Source organism: Octopus bimaculoides, chromosome 8, assembly GCF_046866305.1.
Source record: "Octopus bimaculoides isolate indiv1 chromosome 8, ASM4686630v1, whole genome shotgun sequence".
In the NCBI taxonomy this organism is placed as follows: domain Eukaryota; kingdom Metazoa; phylum Mollusca; class Cephalopoda; order Octopoda; family Octopodidae; genus Octopus; species Octopus bimaculoides.
In genome coordinates, this window is record NC_142935.1 from 88493059 (window position 1) to 88512460 (window position 19402).

Sequence of the window (19402 nt, forward strand, 5' to 3'; positions counted from 1 at the left end):
TTAATGTTGACTTACCTTGCATTCAATATTTCGGGGTTATGACCCCATCTCCAGGAAATTAACGAATGTTGCAGATGTGCAGCATGTGTGTGAGTGTGTGTCACATTAATTCATATATAGCTCTACATTAATTCATGTTTGTTTTCTTATGATTTGCCTTGCATTTATTTCAAATTGTTCTGGCCTTACCCACGATCCTTTATACAATGTATTCTATACAATACTTCACAGTAACTATTCCATTATATATATCTATATATATATAAAGGATAATGAGGAAAGGAAAAATAAAAGTGTTGACATTACTTTATTCCAAGTTGGTACATATATCCAATAAAAACTCTACAAGTTGTTTCAAAACAAAACAAAAATATAATCTTTTTGAAATCACAAATTAGGCTTTCCCTCAAGAATTCATTATTGGAATAAATGGGTTCTACCAACAAAAATATAAAGACCTTTACAATAGCCCAGAAAGGAGCAAACACTTAAATTATGATAGAAAGAAGTTAACCGAACGCCAGACTAATCAAAAACAGAAAAATATATAATACACTTCAGCGTTAATTCAAATGACAATTCACAATTTATAAATACGTATTAACAACATTTGCAATCACCGTCAAAAGACGTTGATTGCAAATGTCTGTTTTTGATCAGTCTGGCATTCGGTTAACTTCTATCATAATTTAATGAGAGAGAGAGAGAGAGAGAGAGAGAGCAAGTGCAGAGTGCACTGAATAACCAGCTGGAAGAGGTGATCTCCTGTGGGTTAAAATAGCAGTATCATCTGTTCTTAGAGAACACTCATGTTTAGGTGGTGATAAACATTACTTCTCAGTATAAATACTGCTTTCATCACTTATAGAGATTATCTTAATGAGCTAGTTTGCTTGTCATGAGATATTGTTTTCTTTTTGTTTTATGCAGCCTGAACACCATATATGTACACGCGCATGTGTGTGTGCATGTTTATGAGTGGGGTGGATGTTTGAGTGAATCAGTTTGTAGTTTCCTTGTCTTCAAATGTGTATGCTTCTGGTTCTAAACAATAACTTTGTCGATGTGCTGTTTGCTTATAGCCCACTTTGGGTGCATGTTCAGGCTGTATATTGTTTGACAGATTGGGATATTATTACATTGCTTGGAAACAAGTACAGGTTGGCAAAAGGAAGGACATCTGACCATAGAAAAATCTGCCCTAAAAGCTTATACATTTAACCCTTTAGTGTTCACATTATTCTGCCATAATTAATGCTTTTTTTATCCACATTGTTTTGAACTAATCAAGCATTATCTTGTAGCTATGAGATTTTGATGAGGTAGCTGTTAATTTTTTAAATGTTATTGTAGGGTTGGTGTGAAAGACTAGATCTGGCCAGTTTGAACATAGAATAGGCAGAATACTTTTGGCCGGATATGGCCGGTTTAAACAATGATGAAGTATGAATATGTGCGTGTGTGAGTGTGTATGAAAAAATAACATGTAAAACAAGTTGTTTAGTCACATATCGTTTATTAAAAACTAATTCAAAATTTATAGAATGAAGACTGGGGAATGCACATATGTGGACACATAGGTATCATCATCATCATCATCGTTTAACGTCCGCTTTCCATGCTAGCATGGGTTGGACGATTTGACTGAGGACTGGTGAACCAGATGGCTACACCAGGCTCCAATCTGATTTGACAGAGTTTCTACAGCTGGATGCCCTTCCTAACACTAACCACTCCGAGAGTGTAGTGGGTGCTTTTACATGCCACCGGCACGAAGGCCAGCAGGCGCTACTGGCAAATAGTGTATTTTACGTGCCACCTGCACAGGAGCCAGTCCAGCGGCACTGGCAACGATCTTGCTTGAATGTCTTTACACATGCCACCGGCACAAGTGCTAGGATGGCGATTCTGGGCACAGGTGTCATCACGATTTCACTTATACAGATACATACATAAATTCAAACATATATTTATATATATATACATATATTATTCAAAGGAATTCCAACTCTGTTTTTTATGTTTTACTTATATTCTTATAATATTAATGTAGGATATAGAATATATAGTATATATAGTAAAATGAAATGAAGTAGTGATTGTCTTATTGAATATCAAATATTAAAGGACTAGTATACCTTCTTGCATTTAAGCAGTCTTCAAGGTCCCAGGTTGTGACATATATATTTCATAAATATATATATATATATATATATATATATATATATATATATATATTTATATAGCAACAAAATCAGTATAAATACCAGAATGTAATCTTTATCTCCAACTTAATGTGGATGTTGTGTTAAAACACACTGAATACTGTTATTTACCTTGAGAGGACCTCCAATATGGACTTGTGGTGTATGAGTGTACATTTAATTATATTGTTGACAGACATAAATGCACTCTTTCTTATATTGTTGCTGAAACTGCCAGATCATGTGACTTTTCCTCTGTTTTGAGCTCATCAGTGACAGATATCCAGTTGCATCATAACAGATGAATCTCCAATCAACAATATATAGAATATCAATGTCTATTCAGGCACTGATGTCACAACAGTCAGTGGGCTTATTAAAAAATATTTAATAGTGATAGAAGCAGTGTGAATACCAGAAGATAATCTTTATCTTCGAGTTAAAGATATATAGAATATCAGTGTTTAACACAGCATCATGTTAAGTAGGAGGTAAAGATATCTGCCTGCCTACATACATACATACATATATATATCATTATTATGTTTTAGTTTGTTAACACAGCTAGTCCTTGTTAGTGTCTAAAATACATCACTGTACCACATGTCACTTCTCCCAGCCCAGTATTTAAGATAAAGGGTCCAGAATCAATGATAATAAATTTTATTTCACATGCCAGTGTTTGACAGCAACTGTTGTAGTTGACTGTTGTATTTATCCACAAGGAAGAACACCTGCGTCTTGATGGGTTCATAGTCACACTCTGCTGTCTTGCTGCCAATATCTGGGAGAATTTTTAAGGAAATATGAGGATAGAGGTATTAGTGGTGGTACTGATGGTAGTGGTAATGATAATAGTGGTAATGGTAGTTGTAGCAGTGATGGCAGTGATGGTGATTATGGTAATGGTGATGATGGTGGTGGTGGTGGGAAAAGATGATATTGAGACAGAAGGGCGGACATCAAAAGGAATTCCACCGGCAAACTTTGGTCAAACTGACACTACAATAGAAGGTACTTACCTGAGGTATCATTCAGTGGAAATGAACTAATACCTACACTGATCTAGCAGCTAAGCACTGATTTGACCAATGGTCTTGAATCAGACCAATATTGAACTATGTTGGATAATTGAGCTGTTAGAGAGTTAAATTTTCACAGCTAGACACACTTCCCACATCCTGTTGTTAACCCATCAAGTGCAAATTAGGAAGCTCAAGGGCATAACACAATGGTTACAACTAAGTTTGATCTAATAACCATCTGATCAGTAACACAGCTTTCAGAAACCATGTTTCATATAACAATTTTGTGCAGACATGAGTTGCTTTCTTCATAATATATAATACATGCTTCTCTCTCTCATCCTGGCTTCCCTTAGCCCAAACACATAAGCAACCAATTTTATAAACAGATTTAAACTTTAAAATCAATACAGCCAGTTCAGGCAACAATAATAATCAATAATATTGAGTAATAGTATAAATAGATGTATTTAAATTGATTTTTTTATTAACAGATCAACTGACTTGATAGATAAGGTATTGAATTTTTTTTAAGAAAATGATTTGTGTACAGGACCCTTTTTCAGAGCCTTTTTCACATATCAGTGGGAGAAAGGGAGGAAGTTGCACTTAGACTGGAAACTTAGCCTTAGTGCATGCAACAAAGTGCCATCCACTACAGGTACACAAGGGCCAGATGGTGGAGGTAAATGGAGATGAATTAAGCCTACCACCTAAGTTCAAAGATTTGTGAGGAGTTCAAACATGGGAATCCCAAACACCCTTCATCTATTAAACAAAGGGTCCTGCATTTCTTTCTGGCAAAATAATTTGTTTCCACTTTTATAAACTTAATCTGACTGTAGTTAGAAGACCTGTAAGATAATTATCATTATCAACACCTATCATATTTGAATTTACATGTATTGTATTCCTGGGAAGAGTATGTGACCCACTGATCTTCAAATAACTACAATCAAACACTGCAGGTTAAACATTTCATGTAAGGATAGGGAGAATATATTGACACACACACCCATAATGATCCCTAGTTTGTTCAGTGAACAACCAACCAGGATTCACCAGTGATCCCAACTTTATTCAATGAGTAGTTAGATCCCATCAGTAATCTCTATTTTCTTCAGTGAACAATCAGTAATCACCAGTGATCCCTACACTGTTTAATGAGCAACAAATGACGCCTACTTGTTTTTTTTTACAGTGAACTGCAGTGACCTCTGTTTTCAATAACTCAGCTGTTCCATAATTTTACATGAACTAAGTCTCTGAACAAATATGTTATTGTTGTAGTTAAAATATGTTGTTTACTGTGTTGTCATAAAGGATACATTCTTTCAAGGTGTGGTTGTTCTGTTCAAGCTGTTGCCATTTCTTTTCAAGATTTCCAAGCTGAAAGAAAAATAGAGTTTTGGTTAAAAATATAACCTTGAGAAAGATATGTTGGGTTCATACCACCCATAGGCATGACCAATAGAGAAACTTCTCTTTGATAGTATCCACAGAACAATTTAGCAACCAAATCATACACAACAAAGCCCCTATTGTCTTATTGCCTGAGTAAACTTAAAGACTCAGTTTTCGTTGGTGCAAAAGTGATAATAATAATAATAATAATAATAAAAGATGGTCTTGACTGGTACATCACATGCAATGAGAAGAGCATTGTCGCTGTGAATGTTCTTTCTGTTTTTTCCCTTTATTTTCTTTGTTTACTTTTTACTTATTCCTTTTTCTCTCTGTCTTTCTTCCCCTTTTTCTCTATCACACGACTTTGTAAATGAACAATCTGGTCTTTTCATTTTAATGGCCTACCAATGCATACAGTGAGTTTCTCTGCCTTAGATGTCAGGAAGACACTCAGCAAAAAATGGAAACAGAATTGAAGGAAGATGATAATAATAATGATAACAAGAGCACTCAGAGAGCGGAAACCTCTGCCAAGGCAACACCAACGTCCTCTCAATGATTTGCCAGAAATGATTTTTAAAATGAGAATATCTGAATTAAACTCGACTGTTCTCACAAATGAGAATACTAAAAATGAACCCAACCGCTCTCAAAAATTAAGTAAAAAAAAAACTGGAAAAATAATCCAGAATCCTTGTCCAGTACTTGATTGATCCCAGTGGTAGTCATGGAATGTGAAGGTGGGTGGGCAGGCCATGTTTGTAATGCTGTGTTTGTGTCATTTGCAGTGGGAACAGGGACAGTTCTCTCTATGAAGGTCGTTTTCAGTCTATCCACCGATATAATGTCTTTACGACCATTAAGGTCTATAGTGAAAAATTTATTTGTGCATGAAAGAAAACAGAAAGGACCTGCATACATTTGAATTAACGGAGGTTTAACAACATCGTTGTGCATAAAAACGAGAGTCCAAGAAGTAAAGCTTCCTTCAAGGAATAGCTAGAAATGCAATTGTCAAGTAGGTAAGAGATTTTAAACAGGAACGATATATTCAAATTGGTAAAACTAAAAATTGAAGAGGATAAATTAAATTTATTATTGTTACTGGATACGTTAGTGTTATTTAATTTCTGAATGGTTTTGCTGCTGTTTGTTTATGTAGTTTGATTTCTTTATCCATCAGTTTCTACAAAGATAGAGATGCAAGTAAAATTAGTGATAGAGAAATGAAAATAAAACTTTGGAAACAGCAACACTGCCATAACTGATGTGGAAACCATGAGCATGCTTTCAAGGAAGATAATCAGAGAAAGACTTGAAAGTGAATGTAAGATTGTTATATTTCATGTAAAGTAAAGTAAATATAACAAATAATCCAAAATCCTTGTCCAGTACTGGATTGATTCCAAAATCTAATCAGTTCATGCCAGTTACAAGGCCAAACATCCCTGAAAGTTTCATCCAAATCCATCCAGCGGTTCTTGAGATATCTTGTCCACGGACAAACAAACAAACTAACACAACTGAAAACAATACCTCCACTTTATAATAATATTAATGTAAGATGGCATGAATGTGGGCAATGTGTTGGAGAAATTAGGATTGATATGAAGGTAGAACATGCTCAGAAAACTGCTTTATTGGGGACTGAGGATTTTGAGACTGGTACTTGGATGTCAAGTATCATGGAAAGAGACTCTGTGAGACTCTTGACAACAGGTTGTCTTACAGAATTAGCTGGAGTTAGTGAAATCGAGAGCTCTGAGAAGTGAAATGACAATAATAATCCTTTCTACTAAAAGTATAAGGCCTGAAATTTTTGGAGAGGGGACTAATCGATTACATCGACTCTAGTGTTTCACTGGTACTTAACTTATCAACCCTAAAAGGATGAAAAGCACAATCGACTTCAGTGAAATTTGAATTCAGAACATTGTGATGGGCAAAATACCACTAAGCATTTCTTCCAGCATGCTAACAATTCTGCCAGGAACAAACATGGATGACAAAAGGAAGGACAGTGCTGAAATAGAAGGACAGAGAAAAGAGAAGGTAAGTCAGCAATTATAGACCTATAACTTGCTTATCATTACTCTGAAAACTTTTAACTGGTTTCATAGCAGATGAAATGTATAATTTTCTGGATCATAACCTACTGTCAGAAAAGCAAAAAGGGTGTAGAAAAAACCCAAGAAGAATTGCAGATCTACTACAAATAAACAGCAGAATATTAAATGAAGTAGAAGAATCTAGCTGTTGGGGGGATAAGTTGCAGGAAGGCCTACAACATGGCTGGCTCTTGGAAAGCCTGAGGACATTCAAAATCAATGAGAAGGTAACCAACTTTTTTGAGAAAGCAATGAGAGTAGGGAAGTAGAACTGACAAGTGCAAATGAATTGCTAGGTAACGTGAAAATACACGGGGGACATTTTCCAAGGAGATTCACTCTCTCCATTACTTTTTGACATTGTATTAATCCCTCTGACAAATATACTGAGAAAATCTAGGCCTGCCTATGAGTTTACCAAAACTAAGATAAGAATAAATCACCTACTTTACATGCATATCCTCAAGGTATATATAGAAAATGATACAGGCTTGAATTTTCTTCTCCAAACAGTGAGATTATTCAGTAAAGACAGAATGCAGTTTGGGGTAGATAAGTGCACAGTTCTAACTATGAAGAGTGGCCAGAAGATAAAGTCTGATGGCATGAAATTATCACAAGACAACATTGTTCAGTTGCTATGGAATAATGAGGGTACAAATACCTTGGATTACAGCAAGACAATAAAATAATGGAAAGAAACGAGAGAGAAAATCACTAAAGTGTATGAAAGGAGAATTAGGAAGTTGCTCAAGACTAAATTAAATGGAGGGAACAGATTAAAATGGGTGATGTCAGTATTGAGATCCTCAGACCCCTTTCTGAAATGGACAAAATTTGAGCTGCAGAACTTTAACAGAAGAACCAAAAAGTTGCTAACAATGAACAATGCTTGCCATCCTAAAAGTAATACTGGCCAACTCTATCTGACGAGCAGGGAAGATGATAAAGGATTACTAAGCACAGAAGACACTGTTAATACTGCAATACTAGGCCTGAAAAATTATGTTGTGAAGAGTAAAGAAAGAATATTTTTGGCAGTCAGAGATAGTGAAGAAGTGATTGAAACAGTAGGAGAATTCAAAGAGAAAAGGAAGAACAACAGAATGAATAAATAGAAAGAAATGGAACTCAACTGGTACTTATTTTATTAACCCAAAAAGGACGAAAGGCACAATGGGCCTTGACAAAATTTGAACTTAGTACACAGTGGAAGAAATAGTACTAATCAATTTGTCTGGCATGCTAACAATTTTGCCACTTCACTATCCTAATAATAATAAAGGGAAGAAGCACTACTGATGCTATCTTCCTGGTGAGGCACCTGCAGGAGAAGTATTTAGCCAAAAATAAACCTCTGTATTTGGCTTTTGTTGACATGGAGAAAGCCATTGACGGGGTCTCCCACTCCCTTATCTGGTGGGCAATGCAGAAGCTAGGGATAATAGATGAGTGGTTGGTGAGAGTTGAATAAACCATGTACAGCAGTGCTGTCATTAAGGTGAAAGTTAGCAATGAGTACAGTAAAGAATTTAGTGTACAGGTAGGAGTTCACCAAGGATTGGTTCTCAGCTCCATCTTATCACAGTCCTCCAGGGCACAACAGGAATTTAAGACTGGTTGCCCTTAGGAGCTCCGTTATGCTGATGACCTCGTTCTTATTGTTGAATCACTACCAGAACTAGAGAAGAAATTTCAGATGTGGAAGCTAAATCTAGAATCAAAGGGCCTTAGAGTTAATTTAGCTAAGACCAATGTCCTAGTAAGTAGGAAAATTACAGATCCCTTTAGGGAGATGGCTCTGCTTGATATGTAGAAAAGGTGTAGGTAGAAACTCCATACAGTGCAAGTTATGGACACATAAGAGGTGCAGCAGTATCACAGGAAGGTAATCAGAGAAAGTAGTCTTTGTATGTGGTAGATGTGCAGGTACATTAAACACAAGTACAGAAAATAGACTCTCCTAAATGTTCAGGTGGAACCTTACAAGTAGTAGATCGTTTCCACAACTTAGGCAATCAAATTAGCAGTGGAGGAAGTAGTTCTGAAAGTGTAGCTGCTAGGATTAGAATGGGTTGGGAAAAATACAGAGCTATGACCTTTGTTAGTAACAAAGCACCTCTCTCTCAGAGTGAAAAGCAGATTGTATGATGCCTGTGTATGAACAGTTATGCTACGTGGCAGTGGGATATGGGCTGTGACTACTGAGGACATGCAAAGAAATGAATCTAGCATGCTCTGCTGGATGGGTAATATCAGTGTGCACGTACAACAGAGTGTGATTTAAGAGAAAAACTGGATGCACAAGGCCTCAGATGTAGTGTGCAGGTGAGAAGACTGCATGGTCATGTGATGCGTAAGGATGAGGACAGCAGCATCAAGATGTGCTGATCCCTAACTGTGGAAAGAACATGTGGAAGGGGTAGACCCACAAAGTAGTGAGAAAGGATCTTCAGATGTGGGGCCTCATAGAGGGAATGACAAGGAACTGAGACTTCTGACAGTTTGCTATGCTTGAGAAGACATGTCAAGCTAAGTAAAATTGTAGCTGTCCATGCATACAGGCATGTCTTCTACATCCCTCTCTCAGCTAAAAGATCCTAAGTCTTGTGAGCTCGTGGGTGCTGGTGCCATGTCAAGCCATCAGTGCAGGTGCCACATACAAGTGCCATGTAAAAGTGCAGTAATCTGGTGGTAGCGGTAGTGATATGCTGAAGTGGTGGTAGTGGAGGTATGATGGTGGTAGTTGTGGTGTGATGGCCTGATGGTGATGTTGTGGTAATGGTGGTGGTAGTGATGTATTGGCAGTGATGGTGATGTTTTAAATCTGAAGTTAAATAAACCCCAGTCAACACAGAGAAAAAACAAAAAAATCAGCAACTGCAGAATGATAATAAACCATAACATGCAGACATGAAACTGAATTTCGCTGGTTCCTAATCACATCAGTCATCATTCCTAAACTTTCTCAATTCTCCCAAACAGCCTTCCTCCTCTCACCCCTAGGCTATCCCTGACCTTTGTTACCTAGAAGCCCCATAGATTATTGAGGGGGTCATGAAGTGGTTTGAATTTGTTTCCTTTCTTTCAGTTGTTTTTATTGTAAACCAAATGAAAGAAAAGGAGAGAGGAAGAGAGAGAGAAGGAGAGAGAGAGAAAGAGCAAAGGGAGAGAGTGAGTGAGATATACAGGGTGCAATAGAAAATCTTCACATATTTTAAAAGAATCACTGGTGTAGCTCTAGTGAAGTTCGCCAGGTGGCATTAGTGTCTTTATGCAGTAAATGTTCTGTGTCTTTTTTTTTTTTTTTTCAGTTACCATCACAGTTCTGACCAGTGCGCACCATGAGTTTACTGCTGTAACATTTGTCAACCCGTAAAATGTGGGACGTCTTTTTGCTTGCACCCTGTACAATAATGATATTGTATTGGTTCATTGTTGTATTATTTACCCTATGGGTTGATGTTGATCGAAAAGACCAGTGATCAAAGGAAATCCACCCATTACTACTCTGTCTTTTTTTAGAGGAGTATCTAGACATGTTTTAGTTACCTTATGCACTCATACTGTTTCTTTCTTTCTCTTTTTTTCATTTTTCAAAAAATGGTTGGGTGTGATTTAGAGAGATGTATCTGCTATAACAAGCAGGCGAGAAACTCTGTAGAGGTCTTTCTAGTTGGCTTTTGGTGTTAATTTGTATTGATTGTAGATGAAGTGAAGACTGTCATGAATTACACGTCTCAACCCATCTACCACACCTTCCACCTTACATGCACATCCACCAACTGCTTCAGTGTTTCAACATGTTTCAGCTTGAACAAACATGAACGCTTTTAGATAACTTAATCTCATCTGTTGGCAGTGATGGATCAATGTAATGTCGTGTATGTATAGATGTATAACTATGTATATAAGTATGCATATCTATATATGTACATGTATATTGCTTCATGTGTATGTCTGTTTATACACACACACACACACATATATATATACACATAGGCACAGGGGTGGCTGTGTGGTAAGAAGCTTGCTCACCAACTAGATGGCTCAGGGTTCAATCTTACTGCATGACACCTTGGGCAAGTGTCTTCTACTGTAGCCTCAGGCCGACCAAAGCTTTGTGAGTGGATTTTGTAGACAGAAACTGAAAGAAGCATGTCGTGTATATATGTGTGTGTGTGTGTGTGTATGTGTGTGTGTGTCTTTGTCTCCTACAACTGCTTGACAACTGGTGTTGGTGTGTTTATGTCTCCATAACTTTGTGATTCTGCTACAGAGACTCAGAGATTAAGTACCAAGCTTCATAAAACAAGCACTGGAGTTGATTCATTCGATGCCCAGTAGCGCTCCAGCATGGCTGCAGTTTCACAATTGAAACAAATAAAAAATAAGATATAGATATATCATATACATTGCCACCACTCTCTTACTAACACCTTTATTTCATCACCTACTTCTACCTTTGTCTTCCCTCCTGCCCTTGCAAATCATTCTCTTTCTGACACCAGCCCCATGTATCCCTGCCTTCTTTTCATCATACTCTTCCTCCTCCTACCTATTCTGGTCTTTTTGATGTCATTGAACCTGTTTACGACCTTGTTGTCACTGTTCTCTCTTCAGTTCACATCGTAAAGTGGTCGGCTGTATGAACAGAGAAAGAGTGGGGTTATGAGAACCCTCTTGTCCTGTCTTACTGAGGACTATTCAACCTCTTTAGTGTTGGTGCTACAAGAAGAAAGGCACCCAATACACTCTGTAATGTAGTTAGCACTAAGAAGGGCTTCCAGCTGTAGAAACCAAACCATATGACATGCATGGGCACCTAGACCCTGAGAGCAGTGGTTGCCACAGCAATGTAGTTTAGACTGTGACTGACTGTGCAACCCATGCCAACATGGAAAGCAGTTGTAAAATGGTGATGATGATGATAACATAAATACACACACACACACGTATGTATATATGAGTGACATAATACCCATGTGCTGAGGGAAGAGATGAGCATAAGAGGAATCAAATGTAATGTGCAAGAAAGAAACCTGTACTACTATGGTCATGTGATGTGCATGGATGGGAACAATACAATAATAAAAAAAGTGCCAATCACTTAATTTGGCTAGATCATGTGGAAGAGGGAGACCCAGGAATAGATGGGATGAAGTGGTAAAAGCTGATCTCAACACTTGAACCACACAAGATGACAAAAGACTGGGATAACTGACAATATGCAATTCTCAAGAGGACCTGCCCAATTTGGCTAAACTAAATTCTGGAAGTGCTGTGTGTGTGTGTGTGTGTGTAAATATATATATATATATATATATATATATATGTGCACAATTGAACCCTTTGCTCATTTCCTCCCTAAGACATCCCCACAACCTTTCATCTCTTTAACTGTAGTTTTTCTTTGACACCACAAGTCCACCTGTTGAAAATCTGCTTCAATAAATTCCTTCTGACCCATGCAAGTATGGAAAAGTGAATGCCAAAACAATGATGACACACAGATGCATAAACACACTCATACACACACACGTGTGTGTGTGTGTGTATGTATGTATGTATATATATATATATATATATATATATATATATATATATATATATATATATATATATATCAGGCTGAGTGAAAAGTAAGCAATGTTTTTAAACATGGAATTCATCACAATATATTTCAACAATGCGGAAATTTTATTAATCAAAGTAAGTACCATTACAATCAAAACATTTTTGCTAACCAGTTACAAGTTTCTAAAACTAAAAGAAGCAGCACTGAGTGCAAATATGAGTAGCATATGGGAATCGGCATTAAGGAAGGATTGGAAAATATTGGATTTATAAGCCCTAAAATTCACTCCATAATTGCCCATGGGCATATGCTGTAGTGGTTAAGAGCGCGGGCTACTAAGCTAAAGATTCCGAGTTTGATTCCAGTCACCTGAATAATAGTAATAATAATAATAATAATAATAATATTGAAAAAGAAAAAAAAAATACTTCAGGAATGAGAATCCAGGCTTGAAATTTCCCCAAGACACCTGATGAAGGCTGGAGGGTGTATCAGCCAAACAAACAAGATGAATAAATAATGTAAATAGAGTTACAAGTTTGTTTATTCCAGTAACATAAAAATCTGGAGTTCTAGAGCTGATGAACTCTTTGAAACACTTTCAGCATTAGTTTGATTTCTGAAGTCCTTCCTGCAAGCACCATCAAGGTGCTTGAAAAAGTGTTAGTCAGTAGGAGAAAGGTCTGGAGAATAAGTTGGGTGGGGAAAGAATTTTATATCCAAGTTCGTTCAACTTCGGGAGTATTGTTAGTGAAATGTATGGTTGAGCATTGTTATGAAGAATGATTAGCCCTCTTCTGTTGACCAGTCTGGGAAGGGGGAGTAGCAGTTTTCCATTCATTTTGGCAATTTCATGGCAATATGTTTCTGCAGTAATGGTTTTTTTCCAGGTTTTAAGAAGTTATAGTGGATGAGTCCAGCACACCAAACAGTCACCATAACCTTCTTTTTGAAGAGCTCAGGTTTAGGGAAGGTTTTTGGTGCTTCATTTTGGTCCAAACCACTACGAAGAACATTTTTTATTATTGTACAGAAAATCCACTTTCCATTGCAAGTTACAATACAGTTGAGAAATGGATTGGTCTGGTTACGAAGAAGAAGCAATGAGCAAATTTCATATCTGCACATTTTTTGATTTTCATTTAAATCGTGTTACCTATTTGTCATGCTGTTTTGATTTTCCAATTGCATGCAAATGGTTTCAAGCAGTTTTCTGGTTAACTTGAAGTTCTTTTGCCAGTTCTTGAGTGGTTTTACATGGATCTTTCTCAATGACGGTCTTTAATTGACCATCATTGATGACAGATGGACGTCCACTATGCTCATGATCTTCAAGGCTCAGGTCTCCACTGTGAAATCGTTTAAACCATTTTCAAGCTGACCACTCACTGGTCGTTTCCTTACGAAATGTTTCATTGATATCGCGAGCAGTTTCAGCTGCTTTACATCTTTTTTTGAAGTTGAATAGCAAAATTGCTCAAATATCGTGCTTTGATAGTTCCATTGTAACAAAGGTGAAAAAAATATCATTGTTAATTCATTGATTCATTTGGGAAAGTTTCTGTCTGTATTATCAGACAGATGCAAAAAAATGTTTAAGAAAATTCAAAACTTAGCAAAAATCTGGTACAAATTCTTCATGGTTTAAAACATTGCTCACTTTTACTCAACCTGATATATATATGTATCTTTTATGTTTGTATGTGTGTGTGTGTGTGTGTGTGTGTGTGTGTGTGTATCTATTTCTCTCTCTCTCTCTCTCTGTATATATATACTCTTTTACTCTTTTACTTGTTTCAGTCATTTGACTGTGGCTATGCTGGATCACCGCCTTTAGTCAAAGAAATCGACCCCAGGACTTATTCTTTGTAAGCGTAGTACTTATTCTATCAGTCTCTTTTGTCGAACCGCTAAGTTATGGGGATGTAAACACACCAGCATCGGTTGTCAAGCGATGTTGGGGGGGACAAACACAGACACACAAACATACACACACATATATATATACATATATACGACAAGCTTCTTTCAGTTTCCGTCTACCAAATCCACTCACAAGGCTTTGGTCGGCCTGAGGCTATATTAGAAGACACTTGCCCAAGGTATCATGCAGTGGGACTGAACCTGGAACCATGTGGTTGGTAAGCAAGCTACTTACCACACAGCCACTCCTGCACCTATTTATATATTCTCTTTTACTCTTTTACTTGTTTCAGTCTTTTGACTGTGGCCATGCTGGAGCACCGCCTTTTAGTCGAGCAAATCGACCCCAGGACTTATTCTTTAGAAGCCTAGTACTTATTCTATCGATCTCTTTTGCTGAACCGCTAAGTTACGGGGACATAAACACACCAGCATCGGTTGTCAAGCGATGTTGGGGGGACAAACACACACATACAAACATACACACACACATACATATATATATACATATATACGACGGGCTTCTTTCAGTTTCCGTCTACCAAATCCACTCACAAGGCTTTGGTCGGCCCGAGGCTATAGTAGAAAACACTTGCCCAAGATGCCGCGCAGTGGGACTGAACCCGGGACCATGTGGTTGGTAAGCTAGCTACTTACCACACAGCCACTCCTACGCCTATGATATATTTAAATATTTTAAATTCTAGCATAGAAAGAGGATGTCAAATGATGATAATGATACACCTACAGAAATTGGAAGATCACAATTCAAAGGAAGGCTCAATACACAATTATGTAGAGTTGTGTATGCTTTATTTTCATAGTGAGAGGCCCTGTGGACAGCCCAGCCCATCCATTCCCTCCACATTCCACAATCGATTTCTGCACAGAGGCTCTGTTATTAGCTCATTATTACATGTACGACCAAGCACTGCATGACTTTATAGTCAATATTGATCTTTTTAAATGAGGCAGAAACTTTCACTTTCTCTTAGTTTTCCTTCTCTTTTCAAAGAAACTTAATAAAATTAACACAGAAAATAATTCAGTGTTCTTCCAATAACAAATACCAGGTTCTAGGATATCTAACTAATGTTATATATCAGTCATAGAGCAAAAGATGAAATCTTTCAATGACTGTTTGATCAGTTAGAAATAGCAGCGATATCTCTCTCAAATTATATATCCTGGAGGAGACATTAGATAACATGGTTCTAAATACAGTATGTCCAAATAAAAGACAGGATGGACATAGCTGCAATGCTTTTTGTCATAGTAGTAGTAGTGGTGGTGGTGGTGGTAGTAGTAGTAGTAGTTGTAGCTGTTGTAATAATAGTAGTAGTGATAGTTACAGTAGTAGTAGTAGTAGTAATAGTTGTATTAGTTGAAGCAAAACGTCAAAAGTATCAACAATGTAGTGGTCAACAGCCCACCAGCTTTAATTCCACAAACGACACCACTCTTCACCCAGCCATCACAATGTCACAACTAAGAACACTGTATGGGAGAAAAACTAATGAAAAACCATAAAAAAGTAGGATATGTCGAGAGTGTTTGGGAAAATAACATCTCAGTCAACAGCAAAAACAAACCCCTTCACACATACCTCACACAGCTTAAACCTTACCCCACCCATCCACCATTATCTTACCTAACTAGTTTTTTCACAAATTTTACACCAATTTAGGCCAGCCAGCTGTTGTTGCTTTTATATTTATCTATTTTGTCTTTCTATAAATTTCAAAAGTCATTTCATTTACTTTTTGTCCTAAACCTAATCTTGTCCATTCTAATTAATTTGTCTTAACTTTTGCCTTTTCCCCCGTTTTTCTTTTTCTCTATCTTCTTACTCTCTCTCTCTCTCTCTCTCTCTCTCTCTCATTCATTCCATTTTCTCCCACCTCCATCCCTCTCTCTTTCTCTGTCTTTCTTTCATTCTTTCTGTCTTTCTTTCCTTTTGGCTGCCTGCCTGCATGCATGTCTGCCTGTCTTTCTAGAACCTGTTCTTCACTGAAATAAATAATTATTTTCATTTTCAACTTCTACAAGTATCACTTGAAGTGGGAAGGTGAGGGTGAAGGTAGAGATAGAAGTGCAGGGACCTCCAGTGTATTTACCGAAAGACAAGTGAGAGCAGAGAGTAAGGCCTTGTGGAATTGGCAGGCTTGCTTTAACCTTTTGCATTCAGTTTTCTCTGTCAAATGCAATGCTTATTTATTCACATTGATTTGAATTAGTCATGCTTTACCTTATAGCTTTGAGATTTCAATGATGTGATTGTTTATTTTTAGAATGACATTGTAGGGTAGGTGTAAGAGGCAAGCTCTGGCCAGTTTGCAAATAAAACAGGTAGATAATTTTGGCTGGATGTGGCTTGTTTAATGCTAAAGGGTTAAATATGCAATGGTAGGCCATTGATGGACACTAGGAGAAAGCACTTGTTGGTATCTGGGGCCAGCTGGAATTATGTAAAGTTTCTTAACTGTACCTTGGTAGACGTTCTCTTAAAAGGATGTAAAATATAAAAAAAAAACCCAGCTATATGTATGTGTGTGTATGTGCATGCATGTGTGTGTGTCTGCACATACATAGACATACATACATGCACACACACATGTACAGTGTCTTGAGTATTACCTTAAACTGCATCCAGTAATGCAGCCCTGGTTCGGGAGTTCCACAGTTTTGAGTAGTGTGGAACACCTCTTAGCTCCTGTTGTTCCCAGGTCTGCTCTAACCTGGAGTAAGAAGCACTTGTCAGGGTCCACCTATGGATTAACTAGCATGTTATGGAAGAAACTCCCAAGTGCAAATCCTCACTGTTTTGTAAGTGCCTTGGGAAAAGAAAAAGCTAGTGGTATCAGTCTGGATACAAATCAAGGAGTGAAGTCCCTCAGGTTGTCCAGTGCCCTTCTTGACACCCTTCTAGCAACTGCATGGTAAATGGAGCTCTCTAGCCTTGTAGGCAATTCACTTAGGTGAGGGCCACTGCAATATAAAACCTACAACTTGTTGGTCACAACAGCTGTCTTAGCCCACTAAACCCTCCAAGTCTAAAGAACGTGATTGGATTGCATAGAATGACTCTTACTTTAAAACTACAAAGCACAACAGGAAGAAAAGCCTTGCAGTGATGGAGAGAAGAGAAGAAAACGACAGGTATTGGATGATCCTGGCAGTTATAGCTTCATCTCTGTATGTAGGTAGCTGCTTTTCTTCACGATCTTTTGACATGAAGAACTGCCATCACATATATCTTTCACTGATTTTGGTCATTAGAATATGGCCAATAAAGGTGACAAGCTGGCAGAAACGTTAGCACGCTGGGTGAAATTGTCTGCCGTTATGTTCTGAGTTCAAATTCCGCCAAGGTCGACTTTACATTTCATCCTTTCGGGGTCGATGAATTAAGTACCAGTTATGCACTGGGGGTCGATGTAATCGACTTAATCCTTTTGTCTGACCTTGTTTGTCCCCTCTATGTTTAGCCCCTTGTGGGCAATAAAGAAATAAGAATATGGCCAAGCTGGGGCACCACCTAGAAGAATCTTTAGTCAAATGAATCAACTGCAGTACTTGTCTTTTTTAAACATGGCACTTATTCTATGGGTATCTCTTGCTAAACCACTAAGTTACAGGGACATAAACGCACCAATACCAGTTGTTAAGTGGTGGTGGGGCAAACACAGAGACTGAACACTATCCTTACAATTTGTCATTCACTGCCCTCATTTCTTTCTTGTCAGGTGTAGCTTGTCAAAATCACAATTTGAGTGTTTCTTTGTGTTCTTGTCTAAAAATTACAGTTTCTCTATTTGCCAATGTATTACTCCTACTCCATAATCTCACCTTTAGTCTTCAAAATCAACCTCAGTCTTTTGTAATACTCCTGAGAGAATATCTTCTTCATTCGGCTATTCTTCAGTTCATCTACTTCCAATAAAGCCGAATACTTTTACTCTTTTATTTGTTTCAGTCATTTGACTGCAGCCATGCTGGAGCACTGCCTTTAGTCGAGCAAATCCACCCCAGGACTTATTCTTTGCAAGCCTAGTACTTATTCTATTGGTCTCTTTTGCTGAACTGCTAAGTTACAGTGGGGGATGTAAACAAACCAGCATCAGTTACTTTTTCGCCTAGTCTCTTCATTAACTCTCCCATGGGTAAGTCCTCACTATCCAGTCATTGGATTTAGTTATTACCCCACCAATATGAAGATGTTGTTAAGTCTCAGATCAATAGTGATCAAACAAACCTATGACCAAAGGAACTGCAATTGTCTGTTCAAGGTTACATACAAATACATTAATTCATATGTCATTCCTTGTTTAAGTCGGTGTGGATAAGGTCAAAATTTAACTGCTATTTCTAACATGTCAACCCACTGCTAAAAGCTGCCTTGTTAGTTTAAGACAGTTACCATGCAAGATGTGCTAACCATTTCCACTAACCAAGTGAATGATTAGAGTAAGTCTCTAGGTATCTCTCTAACGAAATGTAGGTCATATGCAAATATAAGTTTCCCAAAATACCTAGTCTCAATACTTAAACAAGGTAACTTCACAGTCTAGGAGTAGTCCAGCAGGTACACTGTTCCCAGCCACCTAAATATTAATAACCTTGTCATGCTGTCATGTAATACTGATATCAGTCCGACCCCCTATACTTTCATATTTAGTCATGCAAAGTCACCATTGAGTTACCAGTCAAATTACTGATAGCTTTGTCTGATACTTTGTCAGATGTTTGTTTAGCTTGTCTGTCAGACATTTCTCTTATTGATTGTCATATGTTCATCATACATTTCTCTGCCTGGTGTGTATGCATGATGGCATGTGTGTGTGTGTGTGTGTGTGCATGAGTGTGTGTGAAATTGTAGGTGTGCATGTGTGAAGGCTGGTATGTGTGTGTGTGTTGGGGGGGGGGGAATGTGCACATGTGAACAATCTACTTCACAACCAGACATATTCATGTCAACCACCAAATGAACGTATTTATTTCATAAAGCACAAATAATGACCTCTAATTTGCAGATGGTCATTCTAGACTGTGATAATGTGTTTGAGTTGAATCTGCAACTCGTACTTGTACACCATTACTAACCGTAATACGTTCTTCTCATATGGTCATTCTAGACCAATGATCAAAACTGAAAGG

At 37.6% G+C, this 19402-nt stretch overlaps 1 protein-coding gene across 6 annotated transcripts in view; it reads right to left on the reverse strand.

Moving 5' to 3' along the window:
* Positions 1–292: 292 nt before the first annotated feature.
* Positions 293–19402, reverse strand: part of LOC106880036 (intraflagellar transport protein 74 homolog) — a 108934-nt gene continuing 89824 nt past the window's right edge. For 3 of the 6 annotated variants that reach the window (XM_089356777.1, XM_089356776.1, XM_089356775.1), the window contains 2 exons: positions 4558–4618; positions 293–2988 (listed from right to left, as the gene is read on the reverse strand). In XM_089356777.1, the coding sequence (XP_089212903.1) occupies positions 2873–2988; positions 4558–4618 (177 nt within the window). In that variant the 3' untranslated portion in view covers positions 293–2872. The remainder of the gene's footprint in view (positions 2989–4557; positions 4619–19402) is intronic. The other 3 variants (XR_016242935.1, XR_016242934.1, XR_016242933.1) reach the window with 1 other exon arrangement.